Source organism: Gavia stellata, chromosome 10 (genome assembly GCF_030936135.1).
Source record: "Gavia stellata isolate bGavSte3 chromosome 10, bGavSte3.hap2, whole genome shotgun sequence".
NCBI lineage: Eukaryota > Metazoa > Chordata > Aves > Gaviiformes > Gaviidae > Gavia > Gavia stellata.
This window is the reverse complement of record NC_082603.1, coordinates 4,205,393-4,219,740: the sequence shown is the minus strand read 5'-3', so window position 1 is coordinate 4,219,740 and position 14,348 is coordinate 4,205,393. Positions and strand designations below refer to the sequence as shown.

The window sequence follows — 14,348 nt, the reverse complement described above, 5'->3', positions numbered from 1 at the left end:
AAGTGGATTTTGACGGCAAATATCAGCAGATACCTCTTTCCCAGGCTTTGTTTATTAGAATCAGTAACCTGGAAATGGCAGGGGGGCTTTACATAAACTGTTGAGGATGGTTCTACACACATACTTTAAAATGTTGGAAAATGATTAGTTAAAAAACTCATGTGAATTAGTGTTTTTAGGTACTAAAACTGAGTATCCTTAAACTCAAGAATTTTGCATGAAGCTGAACTTTTTTCTTATTATCCACAGGAACCTCCTACACGTGGACAGACGATCCCATTGCTCCGCTGAGCAGGATTTGTGGCAATACCCTCCGATCCTGCTCAGAGTCCTTGCCCCCTTCTCACTTCTATCCTAACCCTTCCCTCCCTCCCACCGATCTGCTCCACGAGGCTGCCCGCTCCCTCGTTCCTCGTTCCTCGGTGCCTGCCCTGCTGTGTCCACTTGCAACTGCAGGCATCAACCAGGCCGTTACTGAACCTGAGAAGCTCCATCAGCGCGCTGTTTCCAGAGCTTCTGCCTTGATGGTGTCAAGCTCAGCATCGCTTTCGCAGCAGCCGGCTGGTTTTCAGAAACCGAGGAAAAGGAGCGGGGGAAGTGGTGGAAATCAAACTTTCCGCTGGAGATGTGTAATTCCAGCCTGAACGATAGCGATGCAGCGATGACTTTGTAACGCACCCGTGTCCCTTCTGCTGGTGCTGAGGGCGTCCGGGGGACTCTCGGCAGAGGCTATCTCATCATGGCGAGGTTAATACCTCTGCTGGGGAGGCAAATAGAGGAATTGCCGCTCCAGCGTGTGGCACCAAATATAACAACATCTACCAGCAGCAGGGTATTTTCCAGGCTCGCTTACAAGCACGCGGACCTTGTGAGTAGTCTCACGCACACTCTTAATGTACAAAGCAAAGGGTTGACTTCTATATAGCACGTGTGTTTACTTCAGAAAACGAAAGTGCATCTTTTTCACTGAACAGACTGTATTTTTTCTGCTCTTTCGGCCAGAGGCTGCAGTCAGGCTTTCTCGGAGTATAACCAACACTGAGATTACAAAGCCTTTCCTTGACTCGTGCATCGGCTTCTATCTTACAGAGAGGTTTCCTGTTTCCTGAGCAGGCTTGGGGAAGCACTTTCTCCTGTAAAAGCAGTTTTGGCTTTACACGATTCCTGGATTTTACACTAATCTTAACACAATTCCTCAACCTGAAAAGTCACAGGGTGCTCTTATGGCGATAGCTAAAAATCGTAACCCAGTCTTTGGCCATCTCTGACAGAGCGGATGCCTCTAAGCAGCGCAGAGACCTGGATTTAGAGAAGAAAATAGCTATAGGTTCATTAAAATTTAAAGAAGCTGCGGTGGCAACAGAGGTCCCCTCAGACCCACGTTCTTTCTCGGGCCTGTGCCCTTGGACAGCACGCGACGGGCCGCGTTCAGAACAGTCCAGCTGGCAAAGCGCGATCAATTTTCTCACATTTCTTGAGAAACTTCCATTTTTTTTCCCTGTGAAAAGCCTTTAAAGTAAAGAAACGGGCGGCTTCTGCCGGGTTCTGACAGGGCAGAGGCGGTGACTGGGCCCGGCGCCATGGGGGGGGCATTCCCGCCTGCGACGGGCGATGCCAACGGTGCTGTGAGGGAGGTTCGGCCGCCCCCCGTCACGGGGGGTCGCCCCTCCCGGGGGCCCAGCGGCAGCCGCGGCGCGGCAGCGCAGACAGGCAGCGGGCGGGAAACGGGCGCCTCTCCTCGGGGCGGGCCCCACCGCCGCCATCGCCCCTTTAAGCTCGCGAGGAGGGGAAAGCGCCCGCGCCCGCGCCCGCTCCGCCGGCGGGACTCCGCTCCCGGCCTGCCCCGCGCCGGCGGCCCCGCCCCCGGCCGCGCGCGCCGCCTCGCCTCGCCGGGGCCGGGCCCAGCCCAGCCCAGCCCAGCCCAGCCCGCGGCCAGGCGCGGAGCGGCGGCAGGCAGCGAGCGAGCCAGCCCCTCCGCCGGCTCCGCGCCGCTCGGCCAGCCCCTCCGCCGCCGGCCGGAGCGCCATGGGGGGAGGCGGCGAGCGCCGGGCGCGGGCGCTGTGGCTGGCGGTGCTGTGGTTGTGGTTGCCCGGGCGGTGCGGCGGCGCCATGGACGAGTGCACGGAGGAGCGGAGCGGCCGGCCGCAACGCTGCATGCCCGAGTTCGTCAACGCCGCTTTCAACGCCACGGTGCTGGCCACCCACACGTGCGGGACGCCGGCCGAGGAGTACTGCGTGCAGACCGGCGTCACCGGCGTCACCCAGTCCTGCCACCTCTGCGACGCCGCCCAGCCCCACCTGCGCCACGGCGCCGCCTTCCTCACCGACTACAACAGCCCGGCCGACGCCACCTGGTGGCAGAGCCGCACCATGCTGGCCGGCGTGCAGCACCCCGCCGCCGTCAACCTCACCCTCCACCTGGGTAAGGGCCCCCCCCCCCCCGCGCCGTCGCCCTGAGGGAAAACGGCGCCAAAGGCCGCGGCAGCGGGCGGGGGGGGGGGGGGCGGCTGAGGGACCGCCCCGCGCCGGGGCTCGCTGGGTCCTGGCTTGGGCTGGCGTTAGTGGGGGGCGGCTGTAGCTAGGCCCCGGGGGTGGGTGTGAAGAGGCCGGCCGCGCCCGGTCCCGGCTGGATCCGCTTTCTCTCGAGCAAACGCTTGCCGCCCGGTCGCGAGTGGGGTCGCCTTAGCCCGGGGGTTCGGTCGTGCGGGGCAGGACACGGGCTCTTCACCCCTCGGCTGCCGGCACGTCCTTTAGTCATCACCATAGCTGCGCAGCAGCGCCTTATGAACTTGAATTTCAGCCTTCTCCACAGAGGCAAAGCGAAAAGGAATCTTGCGGAGCTGCCTTGGCTGCGCTGTCCGTGTGAGAGGAGCGGGCCGGCGCTGCGAGGGGCCGCCTTCGCTCCGGCGTGCGGTGTCTCGGCCCGGGAACCTCCGATCCTGGAGTCTTCCAGGCAGCAGGCTTGGGATTCGGGCGGGAGAGGTTGGTTTGAGAAGCGGCCAGCACTACAGGGAAACGTGTGTGTGCGAGGGCACGTCCGCTCTGTGTTCTCTTACACCGGGGCAGCGTCGTCTTTTAAATACTAAACACCGCGTGGACTAGGTTTGTCAGAGAGCAGTCAGCATTACTGCAGAACATCGTGTCCAAAAGGGAGAAGGAGAATTCTCTGGTTAATTGGCGTTCCCAGAGGTTCCTTTGGGATAAAGTTTTTTAGCTCTCGCTTGGGTTTGTAGACGAGCTTTTCTTTTCCTCTGTTTATTCAGTTATTTAAGCTGTCCTGGCATGGAGAAAGGGTAATTGGTTTGGAAGACAAGCTAGCCTACAGAAAGTTAAAACCACAGCTTATATCCTCGCATCATTAAATAAAGGAAAAATTAGAAAAGCCTCAGCGTAACTGTCCCCGGTTTGTATTTAAGAGCCGCTGTCAAACCTGAAGTTTTAGCATCACTAATGAATCTCTCTTTTGGTGTAATTAGAAGGAAAAAAGTTGCGTTGGGGTCAGGGAGCTGGATCTTGGGTTTCACAACCTGAGGACAGGTTGTGTGAAAGCTCCCACCCGCGTTCGTGGGATGGAGATGGTGGCGCTCAGTCCTGTACTGCGGGTCGCCTGCTGACTGCATCCGTCTGCCCCAGCAGCTGGGAGCGTCTCACCGCCCTAAAGTGTTTCTTTGCCTTAGGAGCTTCAAAATAAATATACCATGTAAGCATACGTAATCATTTGGATGAGGGGAGGTAGTTACTAAGGCCTCTTTATCTGAAAAACCAGTACGCTAAGGTTTGATCTCAGCTTCTTTTTTAATAGAAAGTCATCGTCATTCTTCATTATCAAAGTAAAACTTAGTTTATAGGCACGTCTGTATTACTGCTGCCCTTGAGTTTGTGCACCCGTATGCATATGGGTGTTCTTTGAAAAATGATGGTTTTCCGACATACTGGAACAAACAGTGTGCTGTGTCCTGGGCTTTGAAGAAATGTGCAATGTTTCTTTGATGAAAACAACTGCATCTTCAAAATACTGTAGCATTGCAACGTGATCATTGCTAATCACTTGGGCTTTGGGTTTGTTCACACGCTCTTGTAACTTTGTGAATTTGCTCTGGCATATTATTAGAGCAGCGTACAACTTTTTAGGAAGAAGCTGCCTGGCTGATTTTCAGGTATTTGAGTGTGTTTTTTGTTTCTTTTTCTTCCAGTTAGGTTTTTGAGTGGGGTATTTGTAGTGTAAAGCCTTTTCAGAACTGGAAGCTCGTTATGGGCACGGTGATGGTGGCAGGAGGTAGCTTTAAGAAGACTAACAGCAAAGCATTAAGCTATCTGTGCACGTGCTGTGCTATCAGTAAACATTCCTGTATGCCTTTGTATGCATCGCTCAGCTCATTGCATGTTGAAGAACTGCTGAGTCCCAAAAAGTGCCATTTTAGTCTCACATGCCCCAAACTCCTCTGCAGCATTGCTCTGCTCTACTCTTGTGAAGTCTTCAACCATCTCTGTTTGCGTGAGCTGTTGGGTGCCGCGTTTGGATTCTGTGTGCCCCTGGGCTGTTCCCCACGGCACACCACGGTCTGCAGGACACCTAATTATTGACTTCAGTAAGGGAAGAGGCAAAAGGCTTGACAAGTATTTGCGTACTCGGTAGGATGTAAACGCATTCTGGGACACAAAGCCCTTTTATGCAGTTAGTTCTGCATGATCTTCGAGGATTAGGCTGTGTGCTCAAGCCCGTATCCTTGTTTGACGCCGCAGCCGCCTTTATTTCTAAAAGCACTGGTTTCCTGAATGGTTAGCGCTGCTTTGCACCCATTCAGGACTGGCAGCGTCTGCTCTGGACTTTCAGCATGTAAATGCTGCCCTGCGCTGACTTTTTGGCAGTTTGGGATGTCTTGATTAACGCCCAGTGATGTTCGGTCTGTGTAGGTCAGTGTAACGTTTTGGAGGAGCCTTCAAAAGGGCAATAAGAACTGCGGGTCTGTTGCCAACATGTGAATGTGGGTTTCTTTCAATCTTCTTACAATTTACGGTTCAAAACAAGTTTGAAAACATTTAGTTTTGGGACTAGATGCTAGCAAAGAGCCTGATCTAGAAAAATACAGCACAGATCACTATTGCTGAGTTAAAGGCTCGGATCCCGGTGGTGTTTGGAAAGGAGATCTGTGCCCAGAAGTTAGGGTGCTCCCTGGGGAGAGGGGAATTGGGGTAATTACCTGTCCCTGCACAAGGAACATCTGGAGTTATAAAAGCTGTTTCTCTTTGGATGAGAGGGTATTAAGACCCCCTAAGTAAGAGTCCTCCCCCAAAAGGCTTGGAGACATGAGTTTGCAGCTGTAAATCAGAAGGGGGGGGAGCTGAACCTGTTTGCAGGGTGGTGTCTGGGTAATTAGGTTAGTGGGCAAGAGGGGGGGGGGGCACTGCTCTGTCCTTTCTTCTACTTTTCTTAAAAGTGTCCCTTCGCTTCCTCTGTTTTCCAGTTCCTCGGGTTGAATTATTTTTAATTTAGACTTGACGCAGCCAGTCTTTTTTTCCCAACAATGCCCTTCCCGCATGTTCCCGTATATTCCAGGAATAAGGGACTTTGGGGCAACGGTGCCAGCTTTTAAATAGAAGATGGAAGCTGAGACATTACGGTATGTAGTTAGTTATCTGCTTTTTTTGAAGCCAGAGCGTCACGGTATTTTTACAGTCTGTGCTGTTTGCTTCTGCTGGGAGCATTGGGATAGTTCTGGCATCTCCCCAGCGCTTTGTGCGCGTACGTTTTAGCACGGCTTTGCTAGTTAGACTCCTAACGCGCCAAAACAAAGCCGTGTGTTGAAGATGCTCCTTTGAACACTGGAAGAAGGGGAAAAGCAATGTGGAGGTGCATGGAGTATTTTTGGTGCTGGGTGGTGTTGCTGGGCAAAGGCTTGTCTTGTTTCAGATGTATCTTTTTTTGGAGCAGATTCTCACTTCTTCCTTCTGCAGCTCTAATCTCTGTGTGTTTGCTGTTTTTTCCGCTGCTTCTACACCGTTTTTTTACCTACTTTTACCGTCTACCTCCCCATTCCCTTCCCAACTGGCCCTGCTAGAGCCGCCTCTCATTTTTCCCTACCACTTCTACTCTCTGCCCGGATCTGCTCCATTTCAGCTATCGTGATCCTGGTGTTTTGATCCTCAGACAAAGAGGCAGCGTCCTCAGCACGCTGGTGGTTGTTTCATGGTGGTGGGGTGGCCCCATCTCTGCTGAGAGCAGCCGTGCTTTTATCAACAAGCCTACGAGCTAGGAGCAGTCCGGTCTGGCTTCCCCAGTGCAGGTGACTGCCTGCTGCGTCTCAGCAGGGACAGTGTGTCTCCGCAGGGACAGGAGGTGTGCTTGACCCATGATGCTGGTGGCATCCACGGTGCGTTCAGGACAATCTGGTAGGCAGGAAAGACCAATTCCCACCTCTTCTCTCATTGCCTGCGAAGAGGAGCCAGTGTTCGGTGCTGGAAGGCAGCCCTCTGCTAGCTTGCCTTTCGAGAAAAAAAATTGAAATTGCTGGTTGCCTTCGTTAAAAACATGTCGGCTATGTTTGTGGGCATGGACCGTGGTTAGAGCTGAGTGTTCCTGCTCTTGAATTCTTCTGAAATCCCTGCTGTAGACCAGTGTATGAATGCCTGTCACCAAGCCAGGTGGTATCTTGTATGTATAAAAGAAAGAAAAACTTGTAAAAGCTGCTGGTTGTTAGGAGAAATGGTTTGCCCGTCTCCTTCACCTCCCCCTTTTCTAACCGCTGAGTCCTTTATTTGGCTTTGAGGAGAGCGATGATGCTTGGCTATATATACTTTGTCCACGAAGCGTAGTTTGGGGTATGACTGCCATTTGAAGGCATTTACAAGGAAACCCAGGCAAGATGCCAGTTCTTATGTTCAGCCTCAGCTTAATTTGCCAGTTGGTTATAGCAGACAAGATTTTTTTTTTTTTGTACAGAAAAGCAGCTTTTGTTTTTTTAAAGGGAGGACTATAAAATGTGCCTTAAATTAAGTACGTGGTTTATGCCACTGGGATGCAATCAGTTGCTTTGTTTTATTTAGCGCAGCAGAGTGATGCTGTTAGTTTGCCGGTTATCCTAGTAAAACTTTACGAGGCTGCGGTTCGTTGCCTTCCCAGGGAACCACCACGAAACCAACTGCGAACAAGCAGGACGGACACACGTGAAGTTTTGCATAGTGTAGCTGCAATTTAAAAACTCTTGAGAAATGGTAATTAACGTCTTGGGAGAGTGTTTCCGGCACTTCAGCTGGTGTTACGGGGTGTGTCGGGAAGCCCTCGCAGACGTGTTGAGCCCGGGCTGGGAAGGGCCGGCCCCACGCCGCAGTGGCTTCGCCGTGGTATTTGTGGAGCCCTGGGGGGACTCTATTTTAGTTGGTCTCGCAAAGGCTTGATTTACATTTTGCAGGTTTCAACACGAGTAGTTAAGAGATCGGGACTTTTAATGGCCAGCAGTTGTTCAGTGCAGTTATATAAAGTCGCTTTAAAGCTCTTTATCGCTTCCCGCATACCCTTTAAATTCCCAGGTTTTCTCCAACTCCGCTGTCCTGCGTCTTTCTTGGGATGCTGGTGCCACTGCGTGACGCCTTTGGGAATACTATGCATGGCAGAGTGCTTATTTTGGGGGATGGAGAGAGCTGGGATTGTGCGGTATTTTGCTGCAAAAACAGCTGCTATTTGTGGTGCTTGCCCTGAGTTGCTAGAAGGATTAATCGCTGGTTTTGACGCAGTCAAATGTTGCTTTTGTAGGTTTAAACCTTGGAAACTCTCATTTGCTGCTCAGAATTGTTAGCTTGCTGAAAAATTTCTGGCTTATTCAGTAGCATTAGGTAGCATTTCTTTTACAGCCGAAGGCTTCGGGTGCCTCTCCCGGCCTCTCTGAGTCTGCAAGTGAAAATCCCAGGCTGCCGCTTCCCACGGAAATGAAAAACGGGATTGCTCTGCAAACAACACGTACAGAAAATAATTTCCAGTGCAGATGGATGGGAAGGGAAACTCGGATCTCCAGTTCACTGTAATTCTTAAAAACAAGACTGTGAGCGTTGTCCTTAATCATACAACTTTTGTCAGACTGAGACCTCCCGCTTGTGTCCTTGGGGCCCTAATTCATCATTTAGTGCCGCCAGTGACACCATGCTGAGTGATTTCGTGCAGGCTCACTGTCTGGCTCTGCTTTCTACCTGTGGGTTAGCTGGGATACGAGGTCTGGTGCGTTAAACTGAACTTGCTGCGTCTAACGTCACCGTCTCTGGTTCATAATTACCTTCGGAAGCTCAGTCTGGGGTTGTGGCCCCTCTTGTAAGCTACTGCCTGAGAAGAACCATTTCAGCCTTCTTTTATGCATCTCTTAACCATGAAATCTTGCTTATTGGTGGCTACCACAGTGTGTTTTGGTCAGAAAATAAAATTAGTTTCATAGTTTCCTGATAAACTGCGGAAATCTTGCTGGGTCTGTCATCCCCTCGTGCAAACAGGAGTATATTGGGTTTTTTCTCCCCGGGTACAGAGTTGCCCTGTGTGTGTCAAATCAAGCTTTACAGGCTTTAAGTGAGGGATAAATGTGGATGCTTGTGTTGAGGACCTGTGGCATCACTGGCTGTGTTTAAAACTCCTCATAAGATTAGGACAATCACTTAACGCTAAGCCGTCTGCAAAGGATGCACTTGGGATTGCTCTCGTGGCTTGTAGCATTCCTTGAGTAACGTCGGGGTTTTTAGCAGCATACTGGTACGACGGTGACATTGGCTGTCACACCAGCATCGATGAGAGGTTCAGGACAGCTGTTAACGAAGCAACTGTGCCGTGAGATTACAGAGCTGCTACTACAGACATGTACAGTTGTCAAATGGGATTGGGAATGTTGAGATGAGAGGCTGCCTTTCGTAGCCTGCCAGACTGCAGGTGCAAGCTGCTGTTAGCCTTTGTGGGGTGTGTTAGGTACTTTTGAGGTAAAACATAATGATTTCTCAGAATTTTTCTGATGTAGAAGCTTGGAAAATGGTGAAAACTCATCAACCGTTAAAAGGATCTGAAATGGCAAGGTAATTTTATTTAAATTTAAAAAAATATATGAGCCTCAGTCTTTAATCTTTTTTCTACCAGTCCAGCCCTTTTTGAGGGATCTTCTACCAAAAAACCCAACCCAAACCCCAACCAACCCCCTTATATATTATTCAGTGTTTTTCAGCATTTTGTTTTGAAACTGGGTGGCAAAGCGCTTCTTGTTTCCATGCTTCTACTTGTTTTAGATATTCCAGTGTGATAGTCATCAAAGAGCTGTTTCCAGTGGTAATCATGCCTGCAGTTCTGACACAACACAGCTGTGCTCAGTAATGGAGAATTTCAAAATTTCCCTTTTTTAGAAATAGTATCCAAAAACTATTATTGGATTTTTTTTTTTCCTTTGGTAGGTAAGCTAGTACCATCTTGTACATGGGAGGTAGACTTCCAGATAGCTTGAGGCCTTATTTGTACGGTTGGTTTGGGGGTTTGTTGTGTTTGTGGGGGAAGGGGAAGATTTTTAAAGCATTTGTAGAGATGATATATTGAGATCTTGGAAAGACCCAGGGTTTCAGCTTTCTGTAATGTTCTTGTCTCTGTTGCAGACTTTGGTGTGCTTGGAGAACTGCTTATCTGACTTGGTTTTGTGGTGGGTCCCATGTTTTACAGGAGGCTCATCCTCAGTGGCTTGAGATGCCTCTGTGGGAAGATCAGGGTGCAGAATTGTTAAATGGCGTCAGGAGTGGCAGCTGGCCCCACCGACAGCCTGAAGTGGAAAGGAGGAAGACTTGGCCCTTGCATTGCTCTTAAGCATTTGTAATGGAAAGATCGGCTACGTCTGAGGAGTCTCTTAAAAAAAACAAACCCAAAACCCCCTAAAACCTACCAAACATCAAAACCTGCTTGATAACAGGGGTTGTTCTTGCCCCAGCACATGTGTATTCAAGCAGGCAGTGACTGAATGCACATGGTAGCCTTTGGCTTGCCAGGGGGTTGCCTGAAACCCACTGTTTCATTCCCTAGGGTGCTCCAGGGCCAAGGGAGCGCTGCAGAGTTTGGGGTTGGCACCAGCCCAGTTCTAAGCACGCTGCTTTCATCTTGCGAATAATTTTTTCAAGGTCTGCTTTATAGCTCGACCTACTCGGCATCAGAAAAGACCTTGTTCCCACCTCGGTAAGCTGCTGCTTGTGAAGCATGTTGCACTTGGGCTGTTTTGGGTTTTTTCTGTGGGGGGAAAATATCAAGGATCCTGAACAGATTTTTTTTTTTAATATTTTTTTTCCCTTCCCTGTACGTTTTGTTTCAGTAAAGTGAATCTTTCTAACCTTCTTTGAATTAAAAGGTAATGTGTCGCAGAGTCTTTAAGCAAATGGTTGCATTGAACCTCTTCAAAAGGGACAAATGGGCTGTTTTCTTGGTACTTTCTTATGCTGTACGTACAAGGTTGTGGAGTATAAGCTACACGCTCTGAAAGGCGCAGTTTGTGTTGGTAGTATCTCTTACTGAGATTAGTGGAATGAAAAATCAGTCCCTTATGACAAAACTACCATCAGATGCTTCTTGGTATCACAGTGTTAAGTGGGACTGCTTGACTGAGTAAAAAGAAAATGTTCTTGTCCTAGGACATCTGTGGTCCGCTTCTGATTATGATTATTATTTATAGTCCTTTCATCTGCAGTCCTTTACATGCTCCCATCCGGTGGGATTTTGCAGTGGGATTTTCTTCCAGGCAGCTTGCGGGGCTGGTCCCGGGGGAGCAGCCATGGACAGGCAGCCCTGCCTGCTGCCCTTGCCTCCCGGCTTCTGAAAAAAACAGGGTTTATTTGTGGGGATCTGGCGTGTCTCCCTCTGCCTTGCCTCCTGGCTGCGGAGGTCGGGGTGCAGGGGTTGGCCCAGCAACCTACTTTTCTTTTGTCACAGCAGCTGGTGCCTTCCTTCCTGCCGCCGCTTTCTCTGCTTTTTCTAGCTGCCTTCACGGGTCTCGTGGGTCCCACTATCCTGGCTGAAGTAATGCAGACAAGTGGCTTCTTGACACTGAATCAGCTGCTTGAACTAGTTAAGAATCTGATACTTAAGGCCATGGTTCCTCTAAGCTTGCAGACCTCCTGTTTGCTTTACTTGTGTTTTCTGGCCCCTCTCCCTTTCTTCTCCTTTCTGAAGCTCCTTGCAGCCTGCCTGGGCTTCACTTCTTCCTGCTCCTGTTTCCCTGCTACTGAGATGTTCCTGGGCAGTGCAATTTTGGGGGGTTACCCTGTCCCCGGGATGGGGTTGTTCCACTGAGATCTCCCTGCACTTTGGGTCCCAGCAGGAGCCTCTTGGCCTGTGCGGATGGTATTGCTGCTGCCCTCCTGTGCTGACTGCTTAATACGTATCTTCAGACAACAGGCTGGTGGTTTTCATTTTGGTCAGGCTCTGGCAACACTCAATGAGAGGTACAATGCAAATTCAAAATTGTTAAATACTTAATATTATTCTGCAGTTTACCCTCTTGCACACATTATGGTTTGGGTAGGGGAGAAGCCCCTCATCAAAGGACATTTACAAGTTTTCCTAAGTTGAAGCCATTATTTTGTCATTAAAAACTAATGGGTTTTGCTGCTGATTCCTAGCAGTGTTATAAAGAAAATATTAAAAAGCATGGAGTAGAGAGATTTGGGGCTGTGGGGATGGGGCAGCTGCTGCAGGGGCCAGTGCCACTGCCAGGGCGAAACGTGAACTCTAAATAAAGCGACATCTCACCATCGTTGTGCGGTGTCTATTTAATGAAATACAGTTTTCTCCCAGCGTGCTCCTGCCCCTGTCCCCCCTCTGCTGGGATTGCTGGTGAAGCTGGGAGGGGTGCTGGGGACTGGGATGGCTCTTCGGTGCCCTCCATCCGCGCTCTGCAGGCATGAGTTAACTGATTAAATTACTGGCATTACACGAGTCACCGCTCTTCTGCTTTCTAAGCAGAGTGACTCCACATACATCCGTACATGCGCGCAGCCCCTTTCTCACAGCCGGTGGCTTTCCTCCCTCCCGCCGGCCCCCAGTTGCAGGGGGATGAGCAGGGCCATCCCTGGTGCCTCCACCATCAGGGCAGCTAAACCTGAGTTTCTTATGGAACAAAGTACGGATTATTTTGGAAGTAAGGATACAGAGATAAACTTTTCCAAGAGCTTCATAGCACTTTTAGGAAATAAGGGCCTTTTTTACTTCTATCGTAACTATTATGAGAAAGTGTATTTGGTGCTGTCCGTTTCTTTTTTGCAATTTGTCTGAAAATATTGCAAGTAGGTTGTTGCGGTGCCAGAGTCCCTGACTTCTGGTTAGGAAGGGACGCTTGTGGTTTTTGTGAAGGACTGGTATTTCAAATCGTGATAAATACCTCTAGGAAACAATTAAATGACTGACAGAACTACGCCTCTGAAACCACAGTTCTCTTGTAGGTGACCTTAGTTATTCTTGCCTGTCAGTGTGTCCCAAAAAGGCAGGAATAAACAATGCCTTTTTCCTTTTCCAGAATTAAATTTCTTTAAATCAGAGACAAGTCTATTGTGTGAAGAAAAGGTTGCTAGAAGTCGCCAACGTAGATGATGAATGAGCATCTGACTGAAAGTCTGCAGGATGAGATTGTACTGCTCGTCTACCCCTGGCATGCAGGCAGGGATAGCAGTTACGGGTTTTGATCAACTTAAGGTGTATTTTCTCTGCCACCGATTTCCTTGTAGCCTAATTTTTCTGTACTTCCATTCCTTAAAGAGGTAGAAGCTGTGTCAGGAGAAGCCCGTAACTGCTTGGAAGATGCTGGAAAGGCTGTAAATCCTGAACTTGGGGCACTCCTTGCACCCCAGGCTGCTTCTCTCTGTTTCCTGGCAGATTGGCACCGGTCTTTGTTTAGGTATGGAGCACACAATTTAATGAAAAATTATCCAAGAGGTACTCTTGAAAGACCTTTAATTTGGTATCCACCGATAACGTTTTTGAAATCTCTAGGAAAATGCATTTGTCTGTGGCTCTGAAAGTACCTGGGTAGCACTGGGGAAGAACATCAGAAGATTCTCAAAGTTGGGTTTGTTGCCTTTCTGTGCTTTGATTTTCTGCGAGTTCAAGCCAAAACATGGTAGTAACAATCCTGTTTGGTTTTTTTTGATGACAAGTCATGTTTTGCTCCTAATTCATAGCACCTACCCGTGGTGTCTGAAAATCCTTTGGAGCAGCTGTGATGCAGCTGCAGCACTGGCTGCTCATGAGTACTGCGATCATCAGCAGCGGTTGTGAGCTCTGGTTACAGCCCTTGTAAAGCTCTTTTTTGCATCAGGGAATGAACTGGACTGGTTTTCTGGTGCACTTGAAGTAGTTGGCTCTGGTCTCTTTATACTTATTCACCAGATTAATAGCTAATTAACCAAGGATTTGGGTGCACAGTTACAAGTGCTATCACCTGGGCTGCTGACGCTAATCTTTGCCTGGACTGTGTCACTAGCTGTTACATGGAAGAGGTTATACTGTTTATAGGAATCTCAATTCTTCTTGTTGCAAAACCTTGTACCAAATATGTCTCCTCATTAATTTGTCTGTGAATTAATCACCTTTTTCATGTCATCCATTCGGTCTGTTTTGCAGCTCCAGGGCTGTGGCATGTTCTTTTGTGAACTGCGTGATAGAAAATTAACATGCTGCTCTGGCAGATGGGAGGGACCCTGTCTGCCAGCCCTTCTGTCCCCCAGTCCTGCTTTTTTTTTATTTTATTGCTCCCATCCCTAAAAAGTCGACATTAACTTGAAAACAGTGGGAGGGGAATGAAACGTGTTTTGAAAGGGTGATCCTGTCGGTGGGAGGGGTATTGAGTGCTTATACACGGTATAGAGAGGGATTGTGGTAAGAGAGGTGGTTCAGCAAAAGGAATGGAGTTTGGAGTCGTTAATCTGCATCGTTAGCACTGTGTACCAGAAAGTTTAAACTATGCCTGGCTAAATCACATGGGTCTTTGAAATTCACAGCAGCGCTGGCAGCCCCGCTGGCTTTTGTCCTTCCTGCAAACACACAGCTGCTTGGTCCAGGCATCCCCATGTGCTCGGCATCCCCGCTGCTTCCTCCGGTCCTGCTGCAGAAAGTCACTTGTGGCTTTGGGGAAACCACAAGAGACCAGCTGGAAGAAATCTCAAGAAAATGAGTTGGTGTTGCCATTGGACCCATGGAGGATGTGAAAGTGTGGAGCATTTGGTTCATGTCTCTGCATAATTAGCGTAACACGGGGAAACTTTCTTTATCACCCCCCTCTGAGGAGTGATGCATGTCCAGACTTGCTTAAGAAATTTGTTGGTAATAGTCCACAATGCAAACAGAGCGTGTGCTCCTGTAGCTG

General features: G+C 49.4%; 1 protein-coding gene across 1 annotated transcript in view; it reads left to right on the top strand.

The window, feature by feature from the left end:
- Positions 1-2,025: 2,025 nt before the first annotated feature.
- LAMC1 (laminin subunit gamma 1) overlaps positions 2,026-14,348 on the top strand; it is a 70,814-nt gene continuing 58,491 nt past the window's right edge. Inside the window, exon 1 of the mRNA XM_059822109.1 lies at positions 2,026-2,422. Within this exon, the coding sequence (XP_059678092.1) occupies positions 2,026-2,422 (397 nt within the window). The remainder of the gene's footprint in view (positions 2,423-14,348) is intronic.